The sequence below is a fragment of the Blennius ocellaris genome (assembly GCF_963422515.1).
Source record: "Blennius ocellaris genome assembly, chromosome: 13".
Lineage (NCBI taxonomy): Eukaryota > Metazoa > Chordata > Actinopteri > Blenniiformes > Blenniidae > Blennius > Blennius ocellaris.
The window spans coordinates 2638633-2665127 of NC_137662.1; the positions used below are offsets into that span (position 1 = coordinate 2638633).

Consider the following 26495-nt stretch of genomic DNA (forward strand, 5'->3'; position numbering starts at 1 on the left):
TGGAACATTTGAATTTGTTGACATCCAAATGTTTTGTCGGGGGGGGGGAGGGGAATTTCAATGAGCGCAGGACTTGTTTCTGATTATCAGACACTATGTAGGTTTCTATAGTTTCCTTCTCTCTTGAGCAAAACTCAGATTCTGCCGCATCAGTATGAAACAAAATCATATTTACAACCAAGAATAAATGTAGTTCTGAATGTCCAGCTATAAAATAAAGCAAAAACTGCCTTTGTAGTGCAGCAGTTTAACAGAAACGGAAGAAAATGTGGATGATCTTGCTTCTTTAAATGTGAAGCTTTAATGTTATTTCGACACTATTTCACTGGTCGACCACCTCGAGATGTCTTTAGACTGAATGTCGTCTCTGAACTAAAATGATGCTGTTCTTTATTACTTCCTGAAAATGGACTTGTTTAACCTTTCCTGTCCTATTTTTAGTCAAATCTTTCCCAACCATTTTAAAAAGTAGTTAATGATTAGAGGAATTTATTTAGGACATAAAGTGTAAAATTCCTCAACTGGTTTTAACAACATTTTCAGTATTGTGAATTTTTAATACCTTTTAACATCTAATCGCTTGACTTGATATGAGTCGATAGTTTCAGACTGATGACGAGAGAAAGGTCATTTTCATGATATTATTCTTATGTTATGTTCTTTTAAGCAGTTTCAAGTAAGGATGAGCCGGTTCGGTACGGATAAAGCATTTTTGACGATTACGAGCACGATACGAGTAAAACTCTGCGCTCGTGCTGAAGGAAAATCCTCATTTGGTGACTGACTGTCTTCAGGCTCTGTGATTGGCCAGTCACACATAGAGCCGTCCCTCCTGACACACACACACACACACACACACACACACACAGAGCGACAGTCTCTGCTAAGGTTTTCTTCAGCTCGCCTCTATTTCAGTTTGTATGATATTTAAAGTTACTTGGTGAACTTGTTTCATAACGTCGGCGGTGCATTTGACAAGACAGAGCTGAAAACACACTGCCTCCACTCCTGGCAGTTTTTTATTAAATTTTTTTACCGTCTGCTTGCTCTTAGTTTGGCTGGTGGTGTAAAGTCAGTTGGAAAACTTTGCTGGTACTGAACGCGGTGCTTTTGAGAAGAATACAGTGAACAAGGCTGACATGTTATTTCCCTGTTTGCCGCCACTGGATGTTTACATGAATCACCAAGTTCACACAGATCATAAATAAATAAACAGTCTTATAGACCACTTACACACACACACATATAGCTGAACACACGGTATGTTTGTTAATGGCTGTTCATAAAAAATAAACAAAATATAAATATTACAAACTAAGCTTTATATACTGTATATATGATATAGTTTATATATATATATATATATATATATATATATATATATATATATATATATATATATATATATATATATATATATATATATACACACATATATATGTGTGTGTGTGTCTGTATATATATATACATTGAATCTCAATTCTGAGGCTGTTCTGTAAATAGTTTTCAAATAAACAATAAATAAAGCAACTGATCAATCCATATCAATTTTAGACTTAAAACAATGTACTGATTTAAGCCCCTCCCAGTTTCACTTGAACCACGCCCACTCCCGGTTTAGGCCCCGCCCACTCCGAGTCCAGATACGGATACAGCTCATTTAGATGGTTGAACAGATACAGATAGTGGTGGACTCGCTCATCCCCAGTTTAAAGCATCATAACTTTCCGCCAGGCCGGCAGGATGATGTATGAAAAGGTTTTAGCCGGGCGTGTATGAAGAACACTATGACAGAGTTAAGCGTGGAAAAGAAGCGTTGCAGGAATTGAACCATTTTTCAAAAATAAAACTGCAGGCTAATGGAAATATAGATATTTGAGTTCAAAATAAAACTTTTTATTCTCTCTTTGCTACCAAGCACTAAATTATCCAAGGATTTGTTGTTTTTTGTGTGATTTTGTTGTTGTTTTGTGTTTTGTGTCTTAATTGGACATTTTCTACAGTATGTTATTCATAGAATTTATAGGAAAGGCATAAATAAGTCACTGGCTTCAGTGATTTAATGTGTGAATTTTCTATGAGTTGAGCTACGGCCAAAAATAAAACACCCATTCATTCATTCCCTTCACCAACACAAGTTGGTTTTCGTCTGTGTGAATTGCTTGATTTATTCATTGGTTTGTATGTATGTATTTGACCAACTTTTTTGCAAAAACCATTCACTGGAATTGCATGACATTTTCAGGGAGGGTTTGTCATCATCCAAGGACTAACTGATTAGAGTTCGGGATGATAGCGTTTAACCGTTTCCGAATAAATCACAAAAAACCTTTTCACATGCAAATCGGATGAGAGAGGCACCTCATGGAGGAGATCAGAGGAGATCAGCGTCAGTTGCCATGGAGACTCTCGCTCCCTGCTCAGTGTTTCACACAGTGATGTAGCTTCCTGACCTCGCCAGTTAGCCTCGATATGAGCTAACAGCTAACCTGATGCTAACTCGGTTCCTCAAAATAATGTGGCGTTGGCGAAGGTCTGCGTTCTACCGAGTGTAGCTCTAGTTCATTCATTCATTCATTTGAAATGTCAATATTTTCACAAAGCAGTTTTGACCCCCCAAAAAAACGATTAAGTCAATAAAAAGCCAATTTGAATGAAATCTCAACTTGAAGCTAAGAAACTTTAGAGAAAAGGTTAGAAGAAAGTACAAACATTCAAGATGCACTGAAATGTCCAGAAAACCCCTGTAGCTGTTGCATTCTGGGTGTTTTTACACTTGCGTCGAGTTTTGCTTCCCTGCTTTACAGCATCAAAAAAAATAAAAAAATGTAAACAAAAAAAAGTGAGATTTAATGGGCTGCTTCATCCAGACAAGCCTTTTTAACGCCGTCTTCTAAATGGCTGCATTTGTTGGTTTTAATTCATCACGGAGACGCTGCAGCGATAAAAGTGAGGCAGCGGCAGCTGGAACTCCTGAGATTCACATTTATGTATTTGTTTTGGGTTATTTTTTAACTTACCAAACACTTTGTTGTGAAATATTTCCAAGTTCTGGACTTTATCAACAAGCTGTATAAAAAAAAAAAAAAGAAAAAAAAGAAAGAAGAAGTTTTGAAGCCATTATCATGTCTCACTGATGAGACGCTGGAAAACTTTTGAAACGTCTAAATCAACGACGCCACACACAGATGGGCTGCCGTCGAGAAACAACTGGATGCTCGTCATGTTCGTTTATTGTGTTTCTTCTTCTTCTTCTTCTTTTTTATTTTTTTACTTCCTTCAGCCACATTTGATATTCTGAGCTTGTTGTTTATGCAGAGGCCTTCCAATACACTGTGATTTATAGACATCATTCAACTTGTTTGTTTGTGCTTGTATGTGTGTGTGTGTGTGTGTGTGTGTGCTCCGAAGTGAAAGTGTAACAACAAAGTACACTTTCTGCATCAAACTCTCCCTATTTCTGGTCTGAATTCACTATACAGTGTACTGGAGATGTTTATTATTGTGTCACACTCATACACATAAAACAAACAAACAAACAAGAACAGAAAACTGGAGTTGAATTCAGTGAGCAGGTCATTAGTCAGGAAAGTCTGAAAGTACTCCAGTCATAATCAGATGAATAATTGAACACGTCCTGATTGCCAGGTCTGCGCTGCAAATCACCTCACGGTGGGTTTGCAATCAGCAGAAACGCTAATCACGTGCAGTCTTTTTGAGAAAGTTACCTGAAGGGTCCAGACGTCGCAGGGCAGGAGCGTTAACGAGTCCATCCATCCATCCATTGGCTACCGCTTTATCCGGGGCCGGGTCGCGGAGGCAGCAGTCTGAGCAGAGTTGCCCAGACTTCCCTCGCCCCAGACACTTCCTCCAGCTCCTCCGGTGGCACCCCAAGGCGTTCCCAGGCCAGCCGAGAGACATAGTCCCTCCAGCGTGTCCTGGGTCTGCCCCGAGGCCTCCTACCGGAGGGACATGCCCGAAACACCTCCCTCGGGAGGCGTCCGGGGGGCATCCGAAATAGATGCCCGAGCCACCTCAGCTGGCTCCTCTCGATGTGGAGGAGCAGCGGCTCTACTCCGAGCTCCTCCCTGGTGACTGAGCTCCTCACCCTATCTCTAAGGGTACGCCCAGCCACCCTACGGAGGAAGCTCATTTCAGCCGCTTGTATCCGAGATCTCGTTCTTTCGGTCATGACCCATAGTTCATGACCATAGGTGAGGGTAGGAACGAAGATCGACCGGTAAATCGAGAGCTTCGCTTTTTGGCTCAGCTCCTTCTTCACCACGACGGACCGATACAACGTCCGCATGACTGCAGACGCTGCACCGATCCGCCTGTCGATCTCACGCTCCATCTTTCCCCCACTCGTGAACAAGACCCCAAGATACTTGAACTCCTCCACCTGGGACAAGGGCACTCCACCGACCTGGAGGGGGCAAGCCACCTTTTTCCGGTCGAGAACCATGGCCTCGGATTTAGAGGTGCTGATCCTCATCCCAGCTGCTTCACACTCGGCTGCGAACCGTGTCAGTGCACGCTGGAGATCCAGGCTTGATGGGGCCAACAGAACCACATCATCCGCAAATAGCAGAGATGAGATTCTGTGGTCCCCAAACCGGACCCCCTCTGGCCCCCGGCTGTGCCTAGAAATTCTGTCCATATATATGATGAACAGAACCGGTGACAAAGGACACCCCTGCCGGAGGCCAACGTGCACTGGGAACAGGTCCGACTTACTGCCGGCAATGCGAACCAGACTCCTGCTCCGGGAATACAAGGACCGAACAGCCCTCAACAAGGGACCCCGGACTCCGTACTCCCGGAGCACCCCCCACAGGACATCTCGGGGGACGCGGTCGAACGCCTTCTCCAGATCCACAAAACACATGTGGACTGGTTGGGCGAACTCCCACGAACCCTCAAGCACCTGGTGGAGGGTATAGAGCTGGTCCAGTGTTCGTTAACGAGTCGCACGGGGAAAATACCACCTTTTATCTTCACAGTTGTTGTCGGGGTTTTTTTTATCTACTCATGGCGACTCATTTTACTATAAATCGTTTTCAAACCAAAGTTGTATGCAGTATTAGAACGGGCAGCGTTAGCATCGCCAGCATGTTAGCCGTTAGCGAATATCAATGCTAACTCGGTAGGTGAGGTTGCTACATCACTGTGTGGAACACTGAACAGGGAGTGTCTCCATGGCAACAGATGCTGATCTCCTCCATGAAGCGCCTCTCTCATCCGATTTGTGTGGGAAATTCTTTAGCACTTTTTTTTGTTTATTTATTTATTTGGAAACGGTTAGCCGTTTACGTCCCCCAAAAAAAGGATTTAATGCAATTCGGGTGAGTACTTTTTGCGAAACGTTGCCAAAATACCTTCATATAAACCAACTAACAAATACACGCAGACAAAAACTTTGTAATTATTAAAGTAGTGTCCCTCCTCAGAACTCATTTAAGGTCACACCTTGATGAAGTATTTATCGACTTTGTGCTCCAAACCTCTACCTCTTTGTACCTCTTTGTACCTCTTTGTACCTCTTTATACCTCTTCATACCTCTTTATACCTCTTCATACCTCTTTATACCTCTTTATACCTCTTTATACCTCTTCATACCTCTTCATACCTCTTTATACCTCTTCATACCTCTTTATACCTCTTCATACCTCTTTATACCTCTTTATACCTCTTCATACCTCTTTATACCTCTTTATACCTCTTTGTACCTCATTAAAGCTCTTTGTCCAAGAGAAACGTGACCCAAACAAATGTGATTTTCAGTCTGACAATTACAGTGCTTCACCTTCAGTTGTAATTTATCAATTTCAAGTCACGAAAATATTTGTGAAATAAAGATCTTTGGCCGGATCTGAACATGAATCCTTGTTTTGTTGTGTTGCAGGCTCAGAAGCTGAAGTCCAACTCGAGCCTCGATGGCGTCCTTTGTGTGGTAAGTCGTTTCTAAATTACCTGATCAAAGTTCATCAGATGAAATGAACAAGTTGAGTTTATCTGAAATCATCTACTGTACATACAAAAAAAAAATAAAAAACCTGACTTGATTTTGAGAATTTGTAGCACAGATGCTTAAGAATAGTAATAATCTGCTTTTATTTCACTTTTGTAATTTCCTTGGTGGTTTGGTGGACATGTTGGACCTCTTGTGGGCCAATTTTATGCAATTCTAAGCAGAGAAAAGGCCACAAACAGCGAAATAACATATCAAATACATTTCCATCATACTTTAACCATATAACATTCATTCATCTATCATTTTATTGATCGGTTTGGCCTGAATGAGGATGATTCGAAGACGTCTTGTAGAGTTGGCAAAGCAACATCATTCACAAATTCCGACTATAGAAGTCAAGCAGCTTTATAAATGAAATGGAAATATGGGAATATCTGCTATGAGGGGGTTTTCTTCCACTTTTAGGAAATTTGTTAAAAAGAAAGAAAAAAAGTTCTCGAAACAGCCTGTCTCATCAAAACCCTGAAAGATGAAATAATTAGAATTATTCTGTTTTTAAAGTCCATTTCAGATCATATTATTTGCCCTGATGGTCAAACGTGTTATTAAAAGTTCACCTTTAATTTAAGGGAAATTATCGCAGGTCACAAAAACATCAGCTTATTAGCTAAAAAGACATAAAAAAAACAAAAAACAATTACATTCAGGACCAGAAAGTAATTGGACGAGTGATGGAGTCATCACAAACTTTCAGAAGTCTTTGCGCCGCCGTCCTTCCCCGGCTGCTTTGTAAATCCGTCGTCTTTGTAGTTTCTTTGAGGCGGAAATGGGATGCTTGCTTATCTGGTGGCTTTTAAAGTTCAATGTAAATGTCACTGTACAATAATAAGGCACTGTTATGCAGCGGAGTGACATTTAATGGCGGCGGGGCCAGGTCTGGGGGAGGTGACCCCGGCCCTTCGCTCGCAGCTTTATGAGCGACCCGGCGCCACGTGAGGGTTCAGGACGGCGGCACGCCGGCCGGGCCGGACCCCTGCTGGCATTTTAGTGGTGAAAACAACCTTTTCATGTTGTAATGTGTCACGTCGCACCAGTTCATTAAAGGTTCCCGAACGGCTGATTTGATTAAAGCAGCTTCACCTCAACGGCCGTCGTGTAATTATGTGACTTCAAAGCAGCAGCAGGTCACAAACTGATCACTGCTGCGGGATTCAGCATCGAAACACGTTCAGACTGGTTGTGGTGACGGGATTACACACTATTTACTGGAGGTGGAAAAAACTGTTAGATTATAGAGCATCTTCCTCCTCTAACATCAGATTATAGAGCATCTTCCTCCTCTAACATCAGATTATAGAGCATCTTCCTCCACTAACATCCAGATTATAGAGCATCTTCCTCCTCTAACATCAGATTATAGAGCACCTTCCTCCTCTATCATCATATTATAGAGCATCTCCCTCCTCTAACATCAGATTATAGAGCATCTCCCTCCTCTAACATCAGATTATAGAGCATCTTCCTCCTCTATCATCAGATTATAGAGCATCTTCCTCCTCTAACATCAGATTATAGAGCATCTTCCTCCACTAACATCCAGATTATAGAGCATCTTCCTCCTCTAACATCAGATTATATAGCATCTTCCTCCTCTATCATCATATTATAGAGCATCTTCCTCCTCTATCATCAGATTATAGAGCATCTTCCTCCTCTATCATCATATTATAGAGCATATTCCTCCTCTATCATCAGATTATATAGCATCTTCCTCCTCTATCATCATATTATAGAGCATCTTCCTCCTCTATCATCAGATTATAGAGCATCTTCCTCCTCTAACATCAGATTATAGAGCATCTTCCCCCTCTATCATCAGATTATAGAGCATCTTCCTCCTCTAACATCAGATTATAGAGCATCTTCCTCCTCTAACATCAGATTATAGAGCATCGTCCTCCTCTAACATCAGATTATAGAGCATCTTCCTCCTCTAACATCAGATTATAGAGCATATTCCTCCTCTAACATCAGATTATAGAGCATCTTCCTCCTCTAACATCAGATTATAGAGCATCTTCCTCCTCTAACATCAGATTATAGAGCATCTTCCTCCTCTAACATCAGATTATAGAGCATCTTCCTCATCTAACATCAGATTATAGAGCATCTTCCTCCACTAACATCAGATTATAGAGCATCTTCCTCCACTAACATCCAGATAATAGAGCATCTTCCTCCTCTATCATCAGATTATAGAGCATCTTCCTCCTCTAACATCAGATTATAGAGCATCTTCCTCCACTAATATCAGATTATAGAGCATCTTCCTCATCTAACAACTAGATTATAGAGCATCTTCCTCATCTAACATCAGATTATAGAGCATCTTCCTCCACTAATATCAGATTATAGAGCATCTTCCTCCTCTAACATCAGATTATAGAGCATCTTCCCCTACAACATCCAGATTATAGAGCATCTTCCTCCACTAACATCCAGATTATAGAGCATCTTCCTCCTCTAACATCCAGATTATAGAGCATCTTCCTCCACTAACATCCAGATTATAGAGCATCTTCCTCCTCTAACATCAAGTGATGTACGATTTACTTTATCAGGTTGTTAGATACTTTTCAGTTACTAGTATTGTTCAATAATCCACCAGATTAATGGTAAAGTTGAAATAACATAGTGGTAAAACTGACTGCATAAACTCTTGGTAACAACAAACACCGAGCGATCACAATAGACGATGAGTATGAAATCCCACAGTTTTCCCGAGCGTCGCTGAACAAACCTGAGCGCTGGTAGGAAAAGTGAGGCGGGCACTTTGCCGGGACGCTCTGGCAGCGTTTGGTGTCGTTGTTGTTTATGCGGAGGATCATCCGTCAAGCTGTCTGGAGGAAACGTCGGTGAGTCTGCTGTGGATCAGATCCAGAGGCTCCTGCCACGCTTGATTCATGAATCTGTCTCGTGCCGCAATCTGGACGGGCCGATCGGGCAGGCCGCCTCTCACCAACACAAACACATTCATCAGTGAAGCCCAGAGACGTTTTACCTCCAAACACTGAGCAGCCGCTCACGTCACACGTTCACAAGATTAATATCGCGCCCGGTAAACTGCACTGAAACGCATTCGTTTGACGCGCGAGTCACCAGCAGCTGTTTGTCGGGGTTGTTTTTTTTTTTTTTTCCCAAGCTCTCTTCTATTCAATTCGATTCCGTTTTTGTTTCTGTAGCGTCAAATACATCGCAGTCATTTCAAAGGTGAAAGCAACCCAGCAAGTTCTGATAAAGGACAAGCTGCCTTTTAAACAGGAAGAAACTTTTCCAACTGTCCGGGTGGGGTGAGGTGATCGAAGGGGAGGAAAGACAGATTGTGGGGAGAGATTCAAACCCCGGTTGAGGTATCTCATTGTTCAGGTCACACATTGACTTTTCTGGCTGAATTGATCCCATTAAAGTCATTTTTAAATGTGAAAATCTGATTGTTATTGTTGATCAAATGTGTTTATTCCATCTTCATCCTATTTTCATGCTTAAGTAACTTTTGTCGTACTTATATAGTTATGTGGAGAGAGATGAGAAGAAGGAAGGGGTAAAAAAAAACTAAAAAAAACTTTGTCACATTCGCGCCTTCACTTGCTTGCTCAAAGACTTCAAGTGATGGACATACAGTATGTGGTGTCGAACCGACAACCGAATGTGAGTTTAGATTTGTTTTAGCCCCGCTGACCCCCCCCCCTCTCTCTCGTCCGTCCCCCAGGACCCTCAGATAGACGGCCCGAGCACGTCCAACGCCATCCTGAGGAACTGGGCCGGGTCCAGACAGGCCGGCGCCGTCACCTCCCTGCTGCCCCCGCTGCTCTGGCTGTGGTACTGCAGCCTGTCCGCGCCGTCTTTACTGGGCGCCTTGTAGCCGTCTCACCGCAACAAGGGACTGTCAAACACACATTTGTACAAAAGAAATTATACCCTTTTTTTCTTTTTTGATTATACCTGTTGTATTATTATTTCTCCTGGATTTCTCTCTTTTTTATCCTTTTTGATTTTTTTAATGAAGTTTTGGGACGTTTTCTTGCTTGTTTTGTTTTGCATTGCAGCAGTGTGCTAAAAACAGTGATCTACTATACATGTTAACTCCGTTCTGGCTGTGTGTTCACGTGACAAAAACAAAAAAAAAAACCCCACTTAGGGTGGCGATTTAAAGCTTCTACTGCTCAGAAACGGGGGCAGAAATGAAAATACACCACAGCTGGTGGCTCTTGGAAACAAAAAAAAAAAAGTACATGTAAATTACCATCGATCTCTCGGAGTTCTCCGTTTTTCACCCACGTCTGTGTGTGTGTTGAGGCTGGCGGTGGGATCTCTGGCGTTAAAAGAAAAAAGAAAAAGAAAAGAAAAGTCTCATTGGGTTCGGCCACATCGTCACTCCAGCAGCCTTTTCGGTGTTATTCAGTCTCCTCTGTGGTTTGTGTACGTTTTGATAATGGCGTGATCTGGTGTTTTACATTTCTATCAGCTGAATGAAAGACACACGTGCACATTACCTCTCCTTACTCCTGTTTTCTTTCGTTCCCATCAATATAAATGATTAAAATCAGAGGTTTTCAAAGTGTGGGACATGCCTCCCCTAGGGGGCGCCGCAGAGTTGTTGTTTTTTAGGTAAATAAACCAGAAACATCTTGTGACGTCAATTCAGGGATGTTGTGAAGCAGAGTGATCGAATTTTTAGACTCAAACATAGAAATAAGAACGTTGTGGTCAAGATTGCTCATAATGTGGATTTTTATGGAGAACGATGTGAACGAAGAGCTCGTGACAGTTTGGATTGAAACTGAAGGACCGGAGCACTGATGAGGCACAAAGAGGTTCAGAGGGGGGGCAGTTGGGGGAAATTGAAAGTACATTTCCAATGTGGGTGAAAGATATGAAGGCTGATCTCGTCAGTTTTTCTCACTTGACACCTGCATACGTATATATTAGCACAAGTGTGATCATTATTTTACATTATAATGTTCAGTGGTGAACGATGAAGCTCCTTGAGGACGTTTCAGGAAGTTCATTTAGTCTGCTCTGATGAGTGAAGCTCATTACCGCCCCAAAAATATACCAGTTGTCTGTTTCATAAACACACACAATTAAATAAACTTTTATTAATTAAATAAAATAATAATAAATCACTCAAAAATTTGGCAAGTTCTTATTTTTCACAATTGGGCTTTTTGTAGGACAGCAGCATGAGCACAGGAACTCAAGAGACCCATAGCGGACCAAACCATTGCGAGTGAAATGACGGGGGAGGTTATTTCTTTTTATAACACTCCACGCTGACTAATTTGCAAATATAATCCACAGAAGGGACTTTCTGATTTATTATTATCCCAAAGACAAAGTGATGTACAAGTGACAGTTTATCCATCCTGCCAACCGACTGGATTCTACCAACAGCAGTCACAGCTTGTTTTAGCGAGGACATTTAAAACACGACCCAGTCGTTTCGGCAACGAGTCCTGAAGTTGGTGAGTTTATCTGCTGCCGTTGCCGGAGTTGTGAAAAGGTTTTTGCTTTTACCTGGCAACAGTTTCAAAATGATCTCCGTTTAAATGGAAACGGTCAAAATGCTAAAAACACTGAGGGTTTCATGTTCAGCCAGTAGGAGGTGCTGCTGTTTGCTTTTGTGTAATGAACACACACACACACACACACACACACACACACACACGGAACATTCAGAGCAGCGTGTCAGTTTTCCCTCGTCCACGTGGAGTCGAAGCATTTCCAAAAAGTTGCGTTTTACCAGCCGTTTCCGTGGAGACGGAGTTGGAACTTTTTTGTGAAAAAGTTCGACTTCGCAAACTGTTTTCAAAAAGTTGCATTTTCACTGAATCCAAGCACCATTTTGTTGTAAACAGACTCAAACCGCAACTAAATGTTTCTGTTTTCGCTTGAAAACGTGAGATTTGCCCGTCACCTCCACCAGGAGCTGCAGTCCCACCTGGACAAGCTCTTTTAGTCAGATTCCCACCACAACATGGTTTGTTTGTTTTTAATCCTCTTTTCGTCTCTTTCGCATTATTCCTCTTTTCATCCCAATTATACGCACTTTGCCAAATATGCAAGACGTGAGTGACGTCATTTCGCCACTTCTCGGCCGGCGAGTATCTCCTTTCCTTGTTGACGGCTGAAGGCCGCCCCGTTTTGGGAGGTTGCTCAGCGGGTCGTGCTCGTCTTGTCTCCGCAGGAGTCCATCCTCCCACATTTTGAAAACCCCTGATGTTAAAACATGGGAGAAGTCGTATCGTCCGCTCAAAGGCGGTGGCAAAAAAAAGCACACGAGTCCCACGAAGGCGTCCTGCACATGGTTCCGGGTCCCCCGGAGACGGGTCCGGGTCGGTTTCACTCCTCGTCTCTCCCGGGACGGTACGCCGCGGTGGGCGGCCCCATCCGCTCGCCGCCGATTGGACACACTCGTAAATAGGCGGCGAAGGCGAACGAGAAGCCGCCGAAGTTTGTAGAGTTCGTTTCCGTTTTCATGTTCCGCTTTGCTGCGCTGAGCACACAGACGAGCGAGATCGACGACCCAACTTCCCGTGGTCGAGCGTATCGTAGCGTGGCGCCTCGGTCCCGAAGCTGTCCAGAAGGAGGAACTTTAAAACGAACCGTCTGCTAAACGCCCCGGTCACCGCCGCAGTGGGGTTGCCAGGTCTGAAATTTTGTGTTTCTGAACTATTAGAACATATTCATACCCTCACAGCTTTGCATTCAACAACACTAAGCTTCACACAGATACATGCAGGCAGAAAATACACCGAAAACATAGGATGTAGTGTTCAAGTCTTCTACCAAGACACTTTCCACCAGTAGAGTTGGAAGGAGGCCATTTGGGCGCAATAAATGGTAAAAGCAGAAAGGTTATAGGCTCATGTTCCTGCATCTGGGCGTGTTTTTTAACTACATATTAGACAGAGAGTGTCAAAGGTGAGCGATCAGAATCAGACAAGTGTATAAAAGTGCTTCATGCTGGTGTCCACGTCTCGTCCACTCCTGGAACATCTGTACTCGTCTTGATGCTGGCGATTTATTTGTCTGCATTTCAGGCCCGGACAGACACATCTCGGGGGCAAGTGACAGAAAAAGAAAGTAAATCTGCCTCGTTTGGAGAAGAATACTGTCGTCCTGAAAGTCTCCCCAAAGCCCATTGAAAGATCTGTCGCTTTAGTCAACGTTTTAGTCTGTAATTCTACCTTCATTAGGGCGAGATGAGATATTTTGGGGTAACAATGGATTGTTATGGTGTTGTTTTTATATTAGTCCACTGCAGTCTGTAGAGGAATGTTTTCAGTTCTGGTTTTTGGGGCTGGTTTCTTTTCTTTTTTTTGTGTGTGTGTCTATCAGACCTGGCAACCCAGCAGAACCCAGACTTGAATTTAAAGCTCCTGATTGGACCGCTGCTCTTTAGAAATCAAAGATGTTTAGCAAATGGTTAGTTTGGTCTTCCTTCGACGCCTTCTTCAACACGTAACCCATCTGAGCTTTCTGAACGCCTGCTCCCGCGTACCGCCGGGCACCTTGCATCTAAATAAACCACCAACAATAGAAGAAGATGAGAAAAAAAAGAAAAAAGGCGACAGCACTGTAACCTGTTTCAAGAGGTCTGTTTTCATCCGAGATGCATTTTTGAAGTCCAAGCTTTTCCTTTCGGCATGTTCAGCGGTCACGTTCAGCCACCTGGACGGCGGCGGGAGCCTTTACACAACGCGCTGCTTTAGGTTTACACAGCTTCTCAACACACACTTAATGTATAGTAGAAGTTAAATGTTATTTACCGAGCATTAACATGGTATATGCACTGTATGTACTTGGCTGAAACTATGAATTGGACAAATAACTGTCTGATGATATTCTATTTCAGAGCATTGTGAGCTATTTTGACATCCAGATACAACATAGAGTACGTTGAATAAGCCAGATTATTGTTTTTTATGATGACCTTAATGTATATTTCTCCTAGTATGTACATGACTATGGAATATTATTGCATCTGACAAAGGATATCAATGTAACTCTCCTATTGTAGGTAAATCCAACTGTTTCCTGAAGCATATTGTTTTGTACCATAAGCCCCATTTATAATGCTTAGAGATAGGGTTGGTTTTTTTTTGTTTTTGGAAAGGGGGGCGAAATTTACAATTATTTTTTTATCTTTTACCAATTTTTTGCTATTTTGACGAGTTGAGGTGAATGAAACGGACCCGCCACAGGTTTGAAATTGAAATGTTTGGACATTTTTGAAACAATTTTGGTGTGGCCACGACAAGGAGTCACGTATAGGAATCGAAATGAACTGCATGGTTTTGAGAAAACAAATGAGAAAAATGCAGGTTTTTAAGGTAAATCCATGGATTTGTACACCTCTGAAGACTGTGATTTGGGAGGATTTCCTCTGGATTGTATGTGTGGAGCTGAGCTGGGAAATTGAACAGGAATATTATCATTTGTAGCACCGACAATTTCTCCAAATTGTGTCTTACAGTTTGTCCACTTATATTTGAATTCTGGTGTCGTATCTTCATCAGTCTCGGAGTGTGAACATGCAACGGTTTGATCTGATGCTTTGTTTGCGTCTGGAGATTTCCAAACTGGAGTTAATTTTACCCCAAATGAAAAGCTGAGATGGTGAAAATACATTTGCTGACCATTTCTGTTCCATCTGTTGTTAATAAAAAGATAATTGTTTTGGTTGTTTTTCATCTGGGAAGATGCAGGCTCCCTCAGCTATCGGGCATCATTGAATTCTTAGCTTGTGAAAATGTTAAATCTATTGTACAAAAGTTATAATTAAAAACTGTTAAATCGCCCAGACTCTTTGTGTGTGACGTGTTTTCTTTCACTGAGGATGAAAAACCTGAAGAGGACACGTGAAACAACGGTGACATGAATGGATGAGAAAGGTTTGGAGATGATAATCAGAAATGTATTAGTTCATACAGCAAATAAATGTATTTATTTCTATACTGTTATACTTAGATACTATGTATACATTAATTACAAAATATATAATATATATATAAATAATATATACTTTAATGATAATTATCTTTGTATCTGTCTATCATAAAGGTAATAGTTATGTAATAGTTTCTTTCTATATTGTTATACTATTGAAATTAATATTATATTTATGCATGCATTAATTTGTTTAAATTTTTTATATTTTTTACAAAATGCAAGAATATTATTTTGATAATATCTGTATTTTGTTTTTTATTTATTTATTCAAATATTTATTTAAATTGCAAAATCCTCCCATTTTGTTCCAGACTAGTGTTTAAAGCGTTTGATCAGCTGATGGACTATCTCTGTATATATGTATATATATACCAGTGTATACATACCACTGAAGAGAGTGGAGACGCTAAAGTTTGCCAAATGTGTCTCAGCAACATTTGTTCCTCCAGTAAAACAACTGTTTAAACTGCTGAGAGAGAGAAAAAAACAACAACAAGTTAATCTTCTCTTACGAGAGTGAGATTTGCATTCCTGATGTTTGTCATAACGCCGCATTGTTCCGAGGAGTCGCAGCGCCAGTGATACAGACAGAGAAGGCTGATGCCAATTCCATGGAATTAATAGAAAACAGCCTGAAAAAGTCAATACGGCAGCTTGTTCTGCAAATATTTTGAGACGTTTATTTATTTGCTCTTTCAAATGAAAGTTGTAGGGAAGCTTTATTCCGCTGGTGCAAATCGATGCTCATCTAATTGGCTCTGCTGGTGAGCAGCAGTCACCTTGCAGAATAACAACAAGCGCTGGCAAATGGCAGCATTTACACTAATTTCAGCTCGTCGCTCGGCTGGGAAGGAAACACTCAACAGGCAGAGTTTAAGTGACTCCTGAGCGTCTTTCACACACACATTCACTGGTGAGCTTTTGGTTTGTCTCTTGGTGTTTCACTGCCAAGATAAAGTCAACAAACGACTGCTTCATTTTACCGTCACACGTTTTCACTTTAGTTTCTGGCAGAAAAGTGGCAAACGCTTTTTTTTTTTTTTTTTTTAACGTGACGTAATTCTGTCTAGAAGCGGTGTGGAAATCCACATGAAAAGATTTCGGGTTCGAGGATTGATCCCTGTGGAACTCCATCTGTAAGACGGTAGGTAACTTTTGTATGTTTTACACACCTGGTGGACAATCTGTTCACCAGGTGACAAAAACATCATAATCAGATTTTAAAAAAGGGTTTTAAAAAAAGTGAAGTGAAAAATTAAAGGCCAGTGAAGTGATGCCTGTGGAGCTCCATGTAATCTCCATATAATCTCAATATAATCTCCATAAGAACTACATACCACAATGTTTGAATTATTGAGTAAAAAAAGCAAAAATCAGAAAGCACATTATGATTTGTCTTTAACATCATTAGTTTTGTTTTTGTATAATTTGACAATTTTGGAAAAGATTACAGGACCTGATCTGGACTCAAACTGTCCATTTCAAGAAGAAATAAAAAAAAAACTATGGAAAACGTCTGGGGCTGAGGTAAACATCCCAGAACAATACCATTTTCCTGGACATTCAAAGGGGGGTTCCGTTCAAAAACAAAAACTTGAACCTACAAAACCCCTGAAACCATTGTGATGTTTGTATCAGGCCTGTAGAGGCGCTGTGGCTCCACCATAGAAATACACCAAGAGCAGAGAAGAAAACATGAAGCAGATATGTGAAAAACAAAACCTGGAAGCAAGAAAATACGCTTGTTTGGAAAATCTTTGAGAAAAAAACCCCAACAAATTATAACAGTATATTAATTTGCCATAAAGAATGTATAAACTCTGTAGCATCTGGTGCTGGGATACAATCATAACTCCATTGTTATTGGTCAGCAGGTTCAACGGTTCAGGCGGAGCCACGACGTGTTTTCAGATTCAACCACTTTCGAATTTCGAAAAGTGCAAGTTCCACTTTGTCAAAATGCAGACTGCATTTTGACAAGTCCTTTGTTTATTTTAAAAAAATGCACACACACTTAGTTCCTGAAATCTATCTATCTATCTATCTATCTATCTATCTATCTATCTATCTATCTATCTATCTATCTATCTATCTATCTATCTATCTATCTATCTATCTATCTATCTATCTATCTATCTATCTATCTATCTATCTATCTATCTATCTATCTATCAATCTATATCTATCTATCTATCTATCTATCTATTATCTATCTATCTATCTATCTATCTATCTATCTATCTATCTATCTATCTATCTATCTATCTATCTATCTATCATCCATCCATCCATCCATCCATCCATCCATTCATCCATCCATCTATCTATCTATTTATTTATCTATTTATCTATTACCTTTTGTATATTTTTCTATTTGCAAAGGCCTATGACAGCTAACTCTTTTTCTCTTTTCAGTGGTTCTTCACAACTTTACTGAAGCCGGCTCTTATCTGCTTTTTATCTTTTATTCTTATTTGTATGCTTTTATCCTCTTCACTTGTAGCACTTTGAGATAGAGTAAAATGTCTATTATTATTATTGTTATTATTATAATAATAATAATAATAATAATAATAATTATTATTATTATTATTATTATTATTAATAATAATAATAATAATAATAATAATAATAATAATAATAATAATAATAATAATAATAATAATAATTATTATTATTATTATTATTATTATTATTATTATAACAATAGTAGTAATAATAATAATAATAAAATACATTTTAAATTTTTATGATGAATTAATATGAAAATAGTTCTAGAAAAGCCTTTCTCCATCTTTTCCCTCCAAACTCTTCTTTGGACGTGTTTTTAAATTAAAGTAGAAAATACCTCACAGATTTGCATCATTATTACTTTGCAGTGCCGTTACTGTATTAAAACAAGAAGTTTTCCAGAAAATGATGCAACTCTTGTAACTTAATGGAAAACATTTCCACGACTGATAAAGAAATGTGTCGAACCAGAAAAACCCATCAGTGTGTCATAACAATTATTGACATCTGCATACTTTACAATGCAATGAATAAAACATTAACAGAAGTAAGATGGGAAAATGGTCTGACGTGTGCGTCGTCGTCAAATGTCAGAGAATGAATGTGACATTTGCAGGTATTTTCCAGTTGTCGTTGTCTAATAAGTCGTCCATTAGCTGCTTTAAGCACCGATACAGAACAATGTGCTAAGTGATTTGCAGTAATTACACTTTCCAAGCATGGACTTCGTCGGGAAAGTGAATATAAATACCACATAAGTTGTTGCAGGAGACAAAATGTGAACATTGGAAGGTTGTTGGTTGTGTATGATTCTATAGAGCGGGGCTGTCAAACACATTTTAGCTCAGGTTCCACATGCGGTCCAATGTCATCTTGACTGGGAACATAACAATCCTGACATTGAAACTTTGAAGGGGTTTTTGTTGTTATTGTGGCGCAGAGTGTACGTAATGAAAAGGTCTATATTCTCATGAAAGCAAACATTTATTATTGAAAATCTCTCCAATCTCAACATGAAGCCTTGATGAAACTTTCTGGTGCAAAACAATTGTGAAATGTAAAAAAAAAATAAAATGTTGTTGCATTCTGGGTGTTTATACAAACTCAGCTCAGGTGTATTAAGAAATCTGTTTCAAAAAAAAAATCTATGCTTTCTTAGAAATATTTACAATTGTCTGATTTTGGCTGATAGATAATTCATGGAACGATCCCCCACGAACCTGTTGTCCAATTATAGGGACAATATTTTGGGTTGTGCAGCAGCAGTTGGCTGGATTATCAATCTTATCACTCGAAAGAGCACTTTTCATCGATGACGATGATTTTTAAGCATTTGTTTTTATTAATTGTAATCTTCCAGGACCTGGCATTCACGTATGTGGACATTATTTTGAGTTGCACAGCAGTTGGCTGAACTATTATTTTTACAACTTTAAAGAACAATCCTCACAGAAGGCAACAGTTTGTAAGCAAATTCTATGCATGTGAACCTTCCAGGACCTGGCATTCTCATATGTGGACATTAATTTGGGTCGTCTCAACCAGTGTTTTTCAACCACTGTGCCACGGTACACTGGTTTTCCATGAGATACAGTCAGGTGTGCCAGGGAATTATCCAATTTCACATTTTTTCTAAACAAAACATTTACTCTCTCAGCCGCTGTCAGCTGTGAGAGCAGTGTGCAGAGTAATCGTGTATGAATACTGTGATGAGCACCACAGAAGAGTTGCTCTGAGTTGAGATTCTAGTCTGCAAGCCGAACACCAGAGGCTTTTATTTTGACATGAGCACACACTACCGGAACTTCATAACAGGACGACACTCTACACAACACATTTCTCACTCCTGGTTGCACACCAACATCCAACAAACCAAACTAGACGAAATAATTAGCTAACTGAACCGAGGAACAAAAACACAACACAAGCACAAATCAACACACAACAAGCCCAACAATGACCCTCAATAACCTCCGGCAACACATAACCTGAACTCCCATCATGCCCTGCAGCGACCAACTCCCTGATTGTTACAATACTCTTCACCACTAGATGGCAGCACAGAATGTTTCCGGTGAAATCGAAACTTAACAGGACAGTATGGATAATCTCCACCTCCTGCTACCATCTTGTATCAAAGTACTGTGTCAGTGACAGTGATGGAGAAGTTTTTGAAAAGGAAGAATGCTAACCAGGATCTCAGCTCTTCATCCATCAGGTCCAGGTTTCACACTGACGGAGTAAAAATAAAAAAAAGACATTGGGAAATACTTTTTTTCTGTATTTATTTGATTCCTGTTGATAAAACATTGATGAGAACGACTTTATATTGTTAATAGAGGCTACAGAGTTTCACATTTTAACATTTTCGGGTGGTGGTGGTGGTGGTGGTGGTGGTGGTGGTGGTGGTGTGCCTCCAGATTTTTCCAAAGAAAGAAGTGTGCCTTGGCTCAAAAACGGTTGAAAAACACTGGTCTAAACCACAATATAATATTAGTTTGGTTCTTAGGAGGTTTAAGAGAACCTGTGCAATGTGATATCATGTAAAAAAAAAAAAAAAAAAAAATATCGCCTTATTTACACAGTATTTACAGATCAACACTTCCCACACAGAAGAAGCAGAACTACCATTTCCACTCGTTTTTCTGAAGATGGTCCAGTCACGGTTTGGGGGGGGGGTCAGCCCTGTAAAATCAAACTAATTCTGTCATACAATCACATTCAGGAACCTTGAACCCCCACCCCACGCCACCCCACCCCCACCCCTTCCGTTCTGGAGGCTTGATAGCCGTAAAGACGGCTATCAAGCAGTCAGCTCGGCGAGCGCGTGGGAATTGGATTCCTGATAGCAGGCGGCTTTTCACAGGCAGGGCCTGAGCCTATTAAGAGTCATTATAGCGCCTTTCTTTGCAACCGTGGGACGGCATCTTGGAGCTGTGAGCTGTGATGAAAGCCGCGGAGGGGAGGCAGGTAACACCGGGGCCCCGGTGCCTCCAGAACAATGGTCCCGAGCTCGGCGGAAGCAGGAATCACAGCCGACGCTCTTGACAATAATCAGCCTCGTTTCACTTCAGCTGCTAATGAACTCCTCAAAGTTTGGAATTTAACTTCAAACCTGTTTCAAATGCTAATCCTCCCGCTGTGTTTCCGTTGACAGCACAAATCACCTTCATTTCACTGTATTATAGTGAGAGGCTTTGTTCATCGTGGAAAAGATGTGAGTAAAAGTGTGATTATTATCATTAGTTTGAACAAAAATTCACCTCATAAAAACAAGAAATTCCAACATGAACCAGTCGATCAACTTTTTAAAGCCGTTTGAAAGTGAACTTGCATGTCGACGGCCACGTTTATATGTTTAAATGCTTATTTGTGATTATGTGGACGGACTGACTTCACTGGTGTAAAATACGACTAGATTGAAGACCTTTTAAGACCCAGATATTCTTCATTTACACTCGTAAGTTGGTCGCTACTTTTGAAATGCTTGCGTGGTTGCTAATGAACACATCCAGTGTCTTCATGTAGGACAACTTTTCTAATCCATGCATCAATGAAACAACTACTAAAGTACGCATTTGTGTTGGTGGTAGTTTTATATTTATTCATATCCACACCCAGGCTTTAATCGAACCAATCGATTTTTCTGTTGACTTGTTTGTTCCTCTCACTGCCCCCCACAGGTCATCAGTGGTATTACTCCAGTTGTGACACATCCTTAAGAATCCCCTATTTACGTATCTAATAAAAATCTCTATATTTCTACAGAAACAAAACAATTACTAACAAAAATTACTACAATTTCAACATTAACGCTATTATAAAAGAACCCTCTGGTGTAAAATACTGTGAAATATCCCCCCAAAAAAGTTGTGGCATCCTGGGTGTTTTTAGAAACTCACCCTGACAGCATGGCTTTGAGGCTAATGCTAGTTAGCGAGGTGTCCTGGCAGCATTAATGATATCGCAGCTCGACACTCAGTGTTGTTTTGTGTCACGAGCCTGAAAGGGTCATGTTATGCAAAATCCACTTCCTGAAGGTTCTCCAGCAGTACTAATCATCTCCACACCTGGAACGACACTCCAGAAGAGAATAAAGAGTGTTCTCTCTCTCCCTGGTTTGTTCCAGGTTCTAAAAAGTGTGTTGCTCCAACCAGCCAATCAGAAATCAAACCCTATATAGTGTCATCGGGGGTTCAGCCAATCACAGTCAAGGTAGGCTCCTCCCCTTTGACTCCTCCCACAATCAGGCAGCTCAAGATGGGCATGTGTGGGCGGAGCCAGTCCAGCTCACACAGACACAGCAGATTCTGAATGCAGCTCCTATGATCCAATACTCTAATGGAGGCCCGGATGAAAACGAGACCATGTGAAAGTGTTAAAAAGCTGGATAATATGACCCCTCTAAGAAAGATGGAAGAGTTGGAAAAAAAAAATTATAATAATTTTATTTGAAACTTTCACAATTATTTCGGTGGTTTGGACGGATTATCACCGCTTTGGCCCTCTGGCTTTATGTCGTAGAGCCGTTTTCCCACTTCACAGATAAATCTCCACGTTCCTCCTTACGGTTCCAACTTGAATCCCATGGGCGGCCATATTGGCTCCAGCAATACGTACCTGCTCCTCCTCCTTGCTCATGATACTCATCCGTCTCTTGTGTGGGTGCTCCTGCCTTCCACACGTTGACACGCTGATGACATCTTTGTTGCATTGATTTTTCTAAACCTTTGCGCCACCGAAGGTGAGCAGCTGTGACGTGTCGGAAGAGAAGCAGAGCCGGCAGCTGTCCTGTTTGATTCATTCCCCGCAGCAACTCAACATGCAGGAGGGACGAGCTGATCGTATAAATTACAGGAAGTGATGACGAACACATGAAGATCGTCTCACCGCTGGTTCGGAGCAGCCGATCTCATCGCCGTGAGACTCAATGAGCCGGAATCTGCTGGTTCCCATTCCAACGGGTTGGAGAAAGCACAGAAACGAGTGGGTTTTCTTATTTTAAAGGCAACTCGGTGACTGCAGGAATATTATTTTCATGTCCATTGAGGAAGAAATTAGGATCCTTCCCTCCTCGTCCCTCCGGAGGAACTTGTTAAAAAGATTTGTAATCAAATAAAGCTGTTCAGACAGGTGAAACACGTGAATAATCACCAAAATAAAGCTGAACCGGCCTCGGCGTTAGGAATCGACTGTCCTCATAACAAGCCTTCCAGTTCTGATGTTTCCTATTTATTTATTTATTAAATTTTTTAATACTTCATCAATACCAAAAGTGTATTAATGGAGGGTTTACAAGAGGCGCTCGTAAAATGTCTCATAAACACTCCGGCTCTCCTGACACCCACATGAATTAGCATTAAATGAAAGCATGGCGAGGGATTCGCTGCACAACGCGCCGAACTCCTGTGTGGCCAATTCATGTCACCGTGACAAATCGGCTGTGAATACTAATACACGTGTTTGCGGTTATCACCTCGGTTGTAATCGCAATACAATTACCTCAATTATTTACAATTGGAATAAGTGGCTTTTTGAGTATTTAGCACTAAATGATATTTATAGGTTATAAAAATGAGTTGGAAAATGTAAAGCTGACCAAGATTACATTATGTTTTACAATTTAACCCGAAATAAAACTTCTAAATGAAACTAAAGTTCTCACTGGACGTCTTCAAAAAGCTTTTGTAGCCCCGTTGCTTCACTTCCATCGTCACATGGATCATATGAAGTACAGAATTGACGTCTTGCGTTTTTACCTAAAAGTGATGTGAACTGAAAAGCAATAGAGGATTTAGAAAAAAAAAGTCAGACCATAGTGTATTTTTAAATGAGTTACTGGATTAAATGAGCATTTTATAGGGAGATATCAAAGTTTATTTCAACACGATGAACTGAAACGGATGAAAACATCACCACCAGAACTTTTTTGGGGGGTTTTGTCGGGTTGTTAACCTTGAATTTACTCAAATCGACATCATCCAAACTAAAGCAAACTTGCACCTGCAAATAAAATGAAGGTCTACAATAACCTGGAGCTTAGTGAAATAATAACAGCACAACAGGACTGGATTGCAAAGTGAAATTCTCACGTGTCCACGCAGCTCCACCTCCACACTTTGGCACTGAATCCAATGGTTTTGTCCATTTGGTCTGCTTGTGCCTCTGTCATGTTCTAATTTGCACAGTTGTGCTTTTTGTCCAGTGTTGTTTGTGTTTGTCTTTTGTTATTTTATATTTATTGTCAGTTTTGGCATTCTGTGTTTGTGGAGCCTGGTGGACTTTCCACAGCCACACTTGTGTTTGTGATGAATGAAAACGTACGCTAGTGGAGTCTAGTCTCATTGAGTGAGTCTAGTTTGTTCTAGTGGAGTCTAGTCTCATTGAGTGAGTCTAGTTTGTTCTAGTGGAGTCTAGTCTCATTGAGTGAGTCTAGTTTGTTCTAGTGGAGTCTAGTCTCATTGAGTGAGTCTAGTTTGTTCTAGTGGAGTCTAGTCTCATTGAGTGAGTCTAGTTTGTTCTAGTGGAGTCTAGTCTAATTGAGTGAGTCTAGTTTGTTCTCGTGGAGTCTAGTCTAATTGAGTGAGTCTAGTTTGTTCTAGTGGAGTCTAGTCTAATTGAGTGAGTCTAGTTTGTTCTAGTGGAGTCTAGTCTAATTGAGAGAGTCTAGTTTGTTCTAGTGGGGTCTAGTCTAATTGAGTGAGTCTAGTTTGTTCTAGTGGAGTCTAGTCTCGTTGACCGGGTCCAGTTTATTTCAGTTTAGTCAAATCGAGTCGAGTCCAGCTTAGTGTAGTCAAGTCTAGTTTAGTCTAGTAGAGTCTAATCAAGTTGAGTCTGTTCGAGTTGAGTCAAGTCTAGTTGAGTCCATTCTAGTTGAGTCTAGTCTAGTTGAGTCTATTCTAGTTGAGTCTAGTCTAGTTGAGTCCATTCTAGTTGAGTCTAGTCTAGTTGAGATGAGTCTAGTCTAGTTGAGTCTAGTCTAGTTGAGTCTAGTCTAGTTAATTCTAGTTGAGACGAGTCTAGTCTAGTTGAGTCTAGTCTAGACAACTCTAGTCTAGTTGAGTCTAGTCTAGTTGAGTCTAGTTGAGACGAGTCTAGTCTAGTTGAGTCTAGTCTAGACAACTCTAGTCTAGTTGAGTCTAGTCTAGTCTAGTTGAGTCTAGTCTAGTTGAGACGAGTCTAGTCTAGTTGAGTCTAGTCTAGTTGAGTCTAGTCTAGTTAATTCTAGTTGAGACGAGTCTAGTCTAGTTGGGTCTAGTCTAGACAACTCTAGTCTAGTTGAGTCTAGTCTAGTTGAGTCTAGTTGAGACGAGTCTAGTCTAGTTGAGTCTAGTCTAGTCTAGTTGAGTCTGGTCTAGTTGAGTCTAGTCTAGTTGAGTCCAGTCTAGACGAGTTTAGTCTAAGCAAGTATTGTCTTGTTGAATATTGTTGAGTCAAGTCTAGTCGAGTCGAATTTAGCCTGGTCAAGTTGAGTTTAGTTGAGTCTAGTCTCGTCTAGTCCAGTCTAATCTAGATGAGACTGAAAGTGTTTAGTTTAAATAAGACTAAACGAGACACTTTCAGTTTAGTTTAGTTTCGTCGAGTTGAATCTTGTCTGGTCTGGCCATGTCTAGTGTAAACTAGACTGAAAGTGTAAGAGTATAAGAGACCAGTTACTAAATATCATATTTGGACACATATTTGTTGATTATGTATGATGGATTATTAATTAAATACTGATTTCAGTTGTATTTGTCCCAAGATGGAAACTCATGTGTAACTTGTATCCAAGTATTCACAGTGAAATCAGCCAATGCAGGAATAAAGCCAACATTAAGAGGCACACTGGAACATATAAACACAATCCTATCAATTCGATTATGGAAGTTAATGAGTCGGATCAAATAAAATAAACCCTTTAAGACTTGTGGCTAACGCCACACCATAATGTTGAGCGTGAAACAAAGAAAATAACATTTTATTGTTTGAAAAGGGAAAAAGAAGCTCGTACATATTCAGAGAATAGACGTTTTGTTCTTGAAACTTGGCCTGAAAGGTTCTTTGTTGCTCAGTGAATCACGTAAACTCCATCGATCTCAGAGCGGCAGAATAAATAACCTGGAACGAGATGAGAAGCACACGACACAGTGACAGCAAACGTTTCCTCTCCGACAGAAGGGGAACGCTCAGAGAGAGTTGGTCACCTCGACATCGCCAGGCTCATGTCGTGCGTCAGTCGCCTTGCGCCTTCCCCTTTCATCCTTCACGTCTTTGCACTTTGTGTGGCGAGGCGGGAGGCGTGAGAGGGGAGAGGGGAGAGGGGAGAGGTTCTTTCTTTGTCGCCGGCGTCAGGCCACTTATAAAGGAGCAGTGCATGCTGGGAGCGAGCGTAGGACGACGTTTGACAGTGGCCACATTCTTGTCGGCGTCACCGAGGCTGGCCTGCTGAGTGGTTGTGGTTGTGGTGTGTGTGTGTGTGTGTGTGTGTGTGTGTGTGTGTGTGTGTGTGTGTGTGCACGGCAAACAGCGCTGCCCTTTGTAACCCTGTGTCACTCAGCGCCCGCCTCTCCCCTTCGCCGGCTGACTGGACCAGCCGTCCTCTGGTTGTGGCTCAACTGAATCGCCGCGTCCGGCGCGTGATGGCGTGAAGACTGAGGTCCGGATGAGGCACCGGTCATGTGCGGCTCAAGGCTGATTCACACTCCAGAAGAACAAGGACTTTCTGCCGAGCGGCACCCTGCCGGAGCTCCAGCACTTGTTCACACCTGCTCCAGCTCTCATGACGGACGGTGGTGTTTGAATCATGTTCAGCTTGTGAGCACGCCATGATGACGTGACGTCTCGGCACTCAAAGCGGCTCCTGCAGTTAAAACCCGAGGTTGAATCCAGACGGACATCGCAGCTCGGACTGCGGCTGTCTCTTGCCAACGGTAATTGAATGTTAATTAAGATTCACGGGCGTGGGGAAGGGGCGTGGCCTGTGAGTTCAACAGCTTCTCCAGTCCTGACGTCACA

General features: G+C 41.1%; 1 protein-coding gene across 2 annotated transcripts in view; it reads left to right on the forward strand.

Moving 5' to 3' along the window:
- The window catches only part of gfra1a (gdnf family receptor alpha 1a), a 128770-nt gene extending 113927 nt beyond the window's left edge, over positions 1-14843 (forward strand). For both annotated transcript variants that reach the window (XM_080507845.1, XM_080507846.1), the window contains 2 exons: positions 5907-5954; positions 9745-14843. In XM_080507845.1, coding sequence (XP_080363971.1) covers positions 5907-5954; positions 9745-9897 — 201 coding nt within the window. In that variant the 3' untranslated portion in view covers positions 9898-14843. The remainder of the gene's footprint in view (positions 1-5906; positions 5955-9744) is intronic.
- The last annotated feature ends 11652 nt before the right edge of the window (positions 14844-26495 follow it).